Source organism: Perca flavescens, chromosome 1 (genome assembly GCF_004354835.1).
Source record: "Perca flavescens isolate YP-PL-M2 chromosome 1, PFLA_1.0, whole genome shotgun sequence".
NCBI lineage: Eukaryota > Metazoa > Chordata > Actinopteri > Perciformes > Percidae > Perca > Perca flavescens.
The window spans coordinates 16,303,945-16,312,836 of NC_041331.1; the positions used below are offsets into that span (position 1 = coordinate 16,303,945).

Sequence of the window (8,892 nt, forward strand, 5' to 3'; positions counted from 1 at the left end):
TTGAATTGTAAACTATAACAGTTCAGTAGTGAATATGAAAATTACAGTTAAACAGGAAGGCCTTCCTGTCATCTGACGGAAACAGGAAGACTCCACACAGGGAAGTGCAAGTGCTTTTGCGGAGTTTGAAGTACTTCAACCCCTGCTTCAACCACAATGTATGTTCATCTGATATTCTTCGTTTTTCAAGTCCAAGCTTTATTTTTTGAAGTGAGAGGCAATGAGGAGGATGTTGTCGTTTTTTTTACTAGTGCTCTACAATGCATTGAGAGGCTGCAAAGAGAGGAGTCTGACAATTTCCATCAGGAGAGGCTTTATAGAGAGCTTAATGAGCATACTCAAACTCTATCTGCATTTCTTGCTGTGTGTGATGATAGGGATGTCAGTAACCTTCTAGGATCATTGTATAGATACTTTCGCAACTTGCTGCATGAACATGAGGACAGACAGAGATCCACTGAAGTGACCACAAATTTGACACCTCCGACAACCTTGACTGGCCATCCAGGACGGCCCAGATACAGCATAGCCACTGAACAGATTTCTCACTGTGTGTCCATCGGTATGTCATGGCAGAGAATTGCATCATGCTTTGGAATTAGTCGAAGAACACTATACAGACACAGACAAAGACTGGGAGTTGAGCCATTAAGGTATTCTGTATTGTCAAATCAAGACTTGAACAGAGTTGTAACTAATATACTACAGAACACTCCAAATGCAGGTGAAGCATACATACTTGGAAGCCTGAGATCACGTGGCTTGAGGATTCAGCGCTGGCGGGTCAGACAGAGCCTGCATCAAGTGGATCCTATTGGGCGATCTTTTAGACGTCGTCTTGCTATACATCGAAGAGTCTATAGTGTTCAGGCCCCTAACCAATTATGGTAAGTAAATGTTATGTATAAGGAAAACAAGTACATATATACATGTGTGTGTGTGGCGTGCATCACACATATATACACATATATATATATATATATATATATATATATATATATATAGTTTTTAAGTATATATTTTCTTCCCAACAGGCATTTTGACGGCAACCACAAGCTGGTCAGGTGGCGGATGGTCTTTCATGGCTGTGTGGATGGCTTCAGCCGGACTATTATATACTTACGGTGCTTGTCCAACAACAGAGCCTCAACCGTCCTGTCATTATTTCTAGGAGGAGTACAGAACTTTGGCTTGCCCTTAAGGGTCAGATGTGACCATGGTATGGAAAATATAAATGTTGCCCGTTTTATGTTGGAAAGAAGAGGATTGAACAGTGTTATTACAGGTGTATCAGTACATAACCAAAGGATTGAGAGACTATGGGCAGAACTCAATAGTTGTATCTAGACACTTTATAAACATATTTAACTTCATGGAGGAACAGGGTGTACTGGATTCATTGAATGAACTACATTTGTTTTGTCTGCATTATGTTTATTTACCAAGGATTGAAAGAGCAGTAACAGAATTCATCAATCAATGGAACAACCCTGGCCTCTCCACACAAGGGGGGCAGACACCTCTCCAGCTGTGGCATTCAGGTGTAATTAATAATGCAGGAATCCATCCAGCTATAAACAGCATTTTTGATGCTGATAACTACTATGGCATTGATGAAGAAGGGCCATTACCTGAACTTCAAACCAATAATAATGTTGTAATTCCAGATATAGATGTAACTATTAATGAGACCACAATGAACATTATTCAACAAGTGAACCCACTTGAAAATGATGGGAACCATGGAATAGATGTTTTTTTTTTCACTTCTGCACTATCTTCAGTGAATAACATGGGAGTTATGTTAAGATTTGTTAAAATGTTTTCTTCACTTGTGCAGTGTATTCTGTGAATTCAAGTTTTGTTAAAACATTGTAAAACATTTTATTAAATATAAATGAACATGATAAACATTTGTTCAAAGGAACAAACATTCAAAGACAGGACAAAAGAGACAAACAGACTTAAACACGCAGAGGGAGAAACAGACAGACACATCAGAGAGGAAAACAGATTGATAGAAAATAAGAGACAGAAAGTGAGGCACAGAAAGGGATACAGAGCATAGGTTAAGCTTAATTCTGTAAATTTTAACTGTCGAAACAAGTATATGTTAAAAGAAAGTTTGGTAAGAATATGAAACATGCCGTTAAAAATAAATGTAAATATGTTTTAAAACATAGGCTGAGTGAGTTGAACTGAATTGTGGTGAAACTATATAAAATACATAAGTTCTATTGCATACGGCATTCAGAAATGAATATATATATATATATATATATATATATATATATATATATATAATAATTTGTCTTGTTTTAAACTTTTTTCAGAAAACAGACTGAGATAAGCAGAAAGGTAGCGACAAACCAAGAAAGTGAGACACAGACAGAAAAAGTTTTCAGAGACTGACATGTTCATGCCCTGCCAAACCCATATGTGTTTCCTAATGCAAAGTCAAACTTCTCCTTGAACAGTTGGTAAGACACATGTAGTGGCAACTTGATGCAGTTAACACATGTGTTGGCAAGAGGGAACATTGATGTAGAGAAGCCATCATCTCCTTTGTGAATGAACTGGACAGAAGGAGTTGGGGAAAAGCCGATAGGTGGTACCACAGATGCTCCAGTTGTGAAGGCCAATATCTTCTCTAGTTTGGATGGCCCTTCTTCTTCTGTAAAAACAAAAAAATATTATCAGTGGTAGTTGGTCCAATTAATGTGTATGTGAATCATCTCTAAAGCAATTAACATCAGCTGATACTGAATAAATTGTCCAGTTAGAGTATTTCACTTCTCAAAACCAAAGCGTCTAAAATCTGAATGCCTCTTATAGCAATGAATTTATAACCGGTCTTTCATCTTTCAACATTCGCAGGTTGCTTTGTGATACGAATACCAAGAGAATAAAATAAAAAGAATGATACTAAAAAAACAGATGCATCAGTTTATTTGACCATTAAACCATTAATTACCTTCTGCATCTTGGAGATAGTCCCTCCAGAAAGTAACGACCATCTCCTCAGCAGCTCTCTTGTTGCTCCCTTCTGGAGAGAGACGAATGCTGAAAAGATCATCTGGTCAGCAGTCAGTGTGTTTGGCTCATAGCAGAACAGGGGTCGAAAGCTGTCTGGATGTCGTCGTACTTGGTCCAGAACCCCAAGAGTTTTCAGTCCTTCACAGAATCTGTACAAACATGGAATAATTGTACAATCCATAATTCAATTGTACACTGTGAAATTGTCCCTTAGTTTTATACAAACATAAAAGATTTTGTGAAGCTAGTCTTACACCTTGTTGGTCAATGTTTAAAATTATTACTCCTTTTGAGATTGATCTGACTGTACAACAACTAACACTGAATACCTTTGAAATGGACTTTGAACCCTGTGGATGACCTGAAACATGACAATGTCTTGTACCAGCAAATCCCTGTCTCTTATCGACCGCATAGGCCTCAGACATCCTGCATTGGCCAAGTAGTCAAGCAAAGGTGCATTTGACTTCTCAAGGTCCTCAAGGGTTGTACTTTCAGATACCTAGCATCACAAGAAGCAGCAAGATGGCTTGTTATGGAAGTTTCTTATTAGTCATTTAACTTATTAGTATGAACCCAGACACTAGTGGTCTGCATACTAGAGAATGCCTAGAGGTCCCCTAACAGTTCATGGCAGTGCAGGTTTTTTCCACACATTGCTACAATGTGATAAATAAGAAGGAAAATATGCTTTGCTGTTGACACTTGTCCGTTGAATAATGGTGGCATTCAAACTACAACATATGGAAAAAGTGGGCTGATACTCCTTTTCAAAATGGAAAACAACAAGAGAACCTTTTAATGTAAACTAATTATAATGCAGTATAACATTCAAAAGCTATCTACTGACCTTTTTTACTTTTTCCAAGAGTTCTGTGTCAGCTATGTCTTCTAGTTTTGGATTTACTGAACCATTGACCAGAAGACAAAATACTGTTGGCGAGAGGAAGTTTGGTGGTGGACCGCCATGTACCAAGCTCACTGCAATGGCTTTGCCAGCAATGTAGTACCAGTCCTCTCTTAGAGCTGCAAAACAATGGCATAAAAAAGGAAAAACAATATTGATAAATACCACATTTCGGCAAACAAAAACTGGCTGTCAATTAAAGGCCGGGTCTCGAATGATGACCGAGGCCATGGTTGACACAAACAAATAAAAGCTAGGTCTAAAACATTAGTGGAGAAGTGAGCTGCAATATAATATGCATGCCAAGGATGATATACATTTCCAATAACTTAATCTAATAAATTCAGCAATATAATTTTGCTTTGTCCAGGGTGAAAAATATTAACTTTTCCTTTTCAGTGTGACTATCCAAATTCAGTCACTGTGGATGCATTTCTTAGCAAAACTGGATTGTATAGTACCATACATGTTCCACAAGGTGACAGTAGCCAAATTTCAAGGGCCATGTGGGAATGTTGCAAATCAAAGTTTTGCACAACACATTGCTGCAAATCTTTCATGAAACTGTAGAGGATTTTAACTGAAAGTGCTGATGCTACTACATGAAACCATGGGATTTCCAGTATAACATTAAATAAACTGTAAATCAGTTCAAAAGCTACAAGTTGCATGTCAGAATCACTATCAATTAAAATGGCTCACATTATGATTTTTAGAAAAGCCTGGCATTACCAGTACTGTCAAGAGCCAAGTTCTTGCTGTTTTCTTTTCCCTCAAACATGGGTGACCTGGCAATAGTCTCCATCAGCAGCCTTAAGAATTCCCTTCTTGGTCCTCCTAAATCAACTCCTTCTTCATTTCTCCCCATGTCATCGGAGAATTTTACACAGATCATCAAATTGGGGTCGTAGGATACCCTTTGGAAGCCCCGCATGGCTCCTTCCCAGACAGCAGAGCGATTTATATTAAATTTGCACTGCCGTTTTGTGCTAATTTTGCTTGACAGTTCCAGCAGTATCTCTTGGACTGGGACCTTTTCTGCACTATAAACACAAAATCAGAAATGAATGATCAGACACACATTGATGTGACATAATTTACAACAACTTGTATTTGTATTTTGTGAAATTGTTGGTTGTAAGCAACCATTTAATCCAAAACATGGATGTGATAATGTAAGGGATAAAGGATTCATATCAATTATGAGATCACATCATTCTCGAGTTATCCTGATCTGTCAAGCTCACATACTATGTGTGTGCTACTCACATTTGAATCTCCATACTGGCAAATATGGCTTGGTTTAATTCCTCATCATCTGAAGAGTCAGGCGGAAGAGTAGCCACGAGTGTCAAATATGAAGCGTAGTCACCAACATGATCAGTTGTGGTACCACTAGTGCCAGGGTTCCCATTACCATTTGCAAGGTAGCCTCCATCATCACCACTGGTGCCAGCGCTCCCATCACCTCTTGCAAGGCAGCCTCCATCATGACCACTACTGCTGACAGTGTGATTGGGGCCATAGCTGTCTTCATGACCAGTACTAGTGCCAGGTTTGCCCTCTCCATCATGACTGCTAGTACTGGGATACTCATTACTCTTCATTGCTCTAAACCTGGTAGCAGCCCTGGTGGTGCCATTACTGCTCATGTCTGTGCGAATCTGAGGACCATCAACTTCAACACAATCATCATCGCTGCCCTTAGTTGCACGCATGCTTAATGTTGATCTGGTAGTAATGGGAGAACAGTCGTCTTCTTCTTCGAGTCAATCTTAAACAGCGAAAAGAAAAATATAAATTTTTTTTATATATTATATTTAGCACAATTTTATTAAGTGGTAAAAACAAACAAAATCGCAAACGTACTAAAAGGGTCCTTGATGGTCTCACATACAGGGCTTTGGTTTTAAAGACCTTGTGAATTAGCATCCCATTCAGCTCCTGACCATCCTGGAGCTTAGGGAATACCAGCTTATTGCCACAAGCCATGAGAAACTGGAGGCTAGAAAGAAGACGGGGATATTACAACAACAACAAAAGCTTTAGGGCTATGTAGCACAACAGTGTATACTCGTTGTTAGTCATTGTTGTTACTATGTGTGTGTAGGGGCGCCACTTTGGCTTCTTGCTCCAATTAACTGTGTGACTGAATCAAGTATATTTTAAAACAAATGCTGAGCAAATGTTTGTAATAATCACCAAAGTAAGAGGAAAAAAAGAGGCATTTACCTGACATCATCTGGAATGTTCTCACCAAAGCCATCCCTGATGCGTTCTAAAACAGTCTGGTGGTCCCAGTCCTTCTGTAATTCAAAGGCACTGAGGATGTGTCCATGTTTGTGTAACCATGATTTTGGACCTTGTTTGCACACTACTCCCCATGATTGATTAGGGAGTAGTATTACGTCCTTGTTGAAATGGTCATGCTGCTGTGTCCTGACTCTGAAATAAGAATGTAACAATCAGACCACATAAAAACAGACAGTACAATATAAGTCATACTGCTAAAGGAAATACAATACAAAATACTAACCACCACCCCCTATCAACATTATATAAATAATGGGTAGTAGTGGTTATCAATATCAGTTATATTTAACCCAATAATATTCATATTTAGGTCAAATATATTAATTTTAACCAATTTTATCACTTCAAGCCCACTTCAAGAACACTCTTATTTACGTGATTTCTCTCTGAGCCATAAATCTAACATGAAAAACCACATATCTGCCCTTCCCTTTAACACAGACTCATTAGCTATTGTGGGCAGTGGACAGGGCATGGAAGGTCATAATTTGTCAGCCACCTTGAAATAGGACTGGTGTTTCTGAGTGAAATAAATGTAATGTAAAAAGGGGATATGTAATAAACAGTCATTCCTTTATGCTGAGACATAGATGAAAAATAATCAAAGACAAAAAGGGGGCATACATAAAAAGTATTTTTATGTATAATCAGTATTTTTTTTACAAGCGGCATTCTTAGGACCCGCGGAAACCCTGTATTAGGGTGGTAGTGAGGGCTCAATCCCCCGCATGTTTGTAGTGGAGGCACAAACAGCTAACTGTTTAGCTCACTACCATGCCTTGTTGCGTTACGTTATGTTGGATTAAACGATAATTTACAAAAAAACTATTTATAATTACCTTTTCCTCCTCGTGGCTGAAGTCCAAGAGCTGAAGCGTTGCGCTTGATAACGCGGCGCACACTCTCTCCGGACTGGAGCTGCAGTGGGCAGTGTCACGGTGCTGTGCTGTCCGGAGGGGAAAAGCGACGCTATGTGACTGTCCAGTGTGTCGCGGCTTGAGCTTGAAGTTGCAACCGTCGGTTGCTGCCCGACTGTTGTCGCATTAGACAAGGTTCTGATGGTCTCCGCTGACGCCAGTACAGTGTGAAGTAACGCTGCTGCCTCGGTTAGGCTGCTTGCAGGCTGTTGGGCAGACATTAGTGTTGCGAACAACGTGGCTGACGATCAACCATAGACAGTATATCGATCAAGACCTGAATCGCAATGTGAACACGGCTGTGAATTGCGTATTATTGTTTAACGGAAGCCCTTCCGGTTTTACTGAAACACCTTCCGTTTTGACTGAAATGCCTTCCGGTTTTACTGAAACACCTCTCACACACTATAGTGAAATCCTCTCACACACTATAGTGAAATCCTTTCACACACTATAGTGAAATCCTCTCACACACTATAGTGAAATCCTCTCACACACTATAGTGAAATCCTCTCACACACTATAGTGAAATCCTTTCACACACTATAGTGAAATCCTCTCACACACTATAGTGAAATCCTCTCACACACTATAGTAAAAAGCTGTCATATAACATATAACCAAGTGAAACATCTCTCACACACTATAGTAAAATCCTTTCACACATTATAGTGAAATATTATATATATATTATATAAATGTATGTATGTGTATATATATATATATATGTGTATATATATATATATATATATATATATATATATATATATATATATATATATATATATATATATATATATATATATATATATATATATATATATATATATATAGTCCGACAGGTGCAGTTAAGCGTGACACTCATTTGTCCGGACACGCCTAAAAACCAGAGGGATGGAGCCTTCTCTGTAGTAGCTCCCAAACTCTGGAAATCCCTCCCACCCCAGATCAATTTATGTAATACAATTGTTAGCTTTAAATCAAATCTGAAGACACATTTGTACTCTCTTGCTTTTAAATCCCTTTGATTCCTAATGTTTGTTGTTGTTGTTTTAAGATTCAGAGCTATGAACTGAACTCATCTTTTTTCATATCCATTTACAAATGTTCAATTGTTGTTTTATTCTATGTTATTTTATTTGATTCTACTTTTGCCAAAAGATATTCATGGTACCTTGTATACTTGATTATGTATCTTCAAGGCATACTGTTTATGCCTTCCCTGCTCTACCTATAAAGCACTTTGGGTCAACTGTTGTTCGTTTAAATGTACTATACAAATAAAATGACTTGACTTGACTTTTGAGAAAATAACATAAAGGTCCGCCTTTTGACATACTAACTTGTTAGTTTAATACTTATTGGCTAAAAATGTGTGTCAAAAAAGCTGTGTCAAAATAAGTAATTTCATTGGTTACATTTTCGTGTCGTGATCTGCTAATTTTAATATTCAAATGAGCCATGTGTTGATTCACCACAACACGCGCTCACCGCAGTTGCTACCACCAGGTTGTCAATCAAGCTCTCAGCGACAGACAACGTAACATTAACTAACGTTGGTTGTTGGACTGAAATTCTGAAAATGCTCATACTTATGTGTATAGGCAAAGCCTATACATCTGAAACAGAAGGTGCTGTATTTTTATTTTTACCCTTTATCTATCCAGATAAAAACATTAAGAACTGTTTCTGTATGATGTTTATTAGACCTATGTAATC

At 38.2% G+C, this 8,892-nt stretch overlaps 1 protein-coding gene across 1 annotated transcript; it reads right to left on the reverse strand.

The window, feature by feature from the left end:
• Positions 1-2,417: 2,417 nt before the first annotated feature.
• LOC114571330 (uncharacterized) lies at positions 2,418-7,462 on the reverse strand. The gene is made up of 9 exons (XM_028602624.1): positions 7,096-7,462; positions 6,176-6,388; positions 5,813-5,948; positions 5,213-5,607; positions 4,676-4,986; positions 3,887-4,062; positions 3,366-3,538; positions 2,975-3,185; positions 2,418-2,576 (listed from the first exon to the last, which is right to left on the reverse strand). The coding sequence occupies exons 1-9, from the start codon at positions 7,392-7,394 to the stop codon at positions 2,418-2,420; spliced, it is 2,073 nt and encodes a 690-aa protein (XP_028458425.1). The 5' UTR covers positions 7,395-7,462.
• Positions 7,463-8,892: the final 1,430 nt, after the last annotated feature.

What these genes read in the sequence shown, in the direction of transcription:
- LOC114571330 (XM_028602624.1), bottom strand. Translation starts at nt 7,394, where the DNA reads ATGTCTGCCCAACAGCCTGCAAGCAGCCTAACCGAGGCAGCAGCGTTA. An exon ending in GACCATCAAGGACCCTTTTA is followed by an intron (nt 5,608 to 5,812) that starts GTACGTTTGCGA and finishes GATGGTCCTCAG; the next exon opens with ATTCGCACAGACATGAGCAG. An exon ending in TCTTGGAAAAAGTAAAAAAG is followed by an intron (nt 3,539 to 3,886) that starts GTCAGTAGATAG and finishes TTGTGATGCTAG; the next exon opens with GTATCTGAAAGTACAACCCT.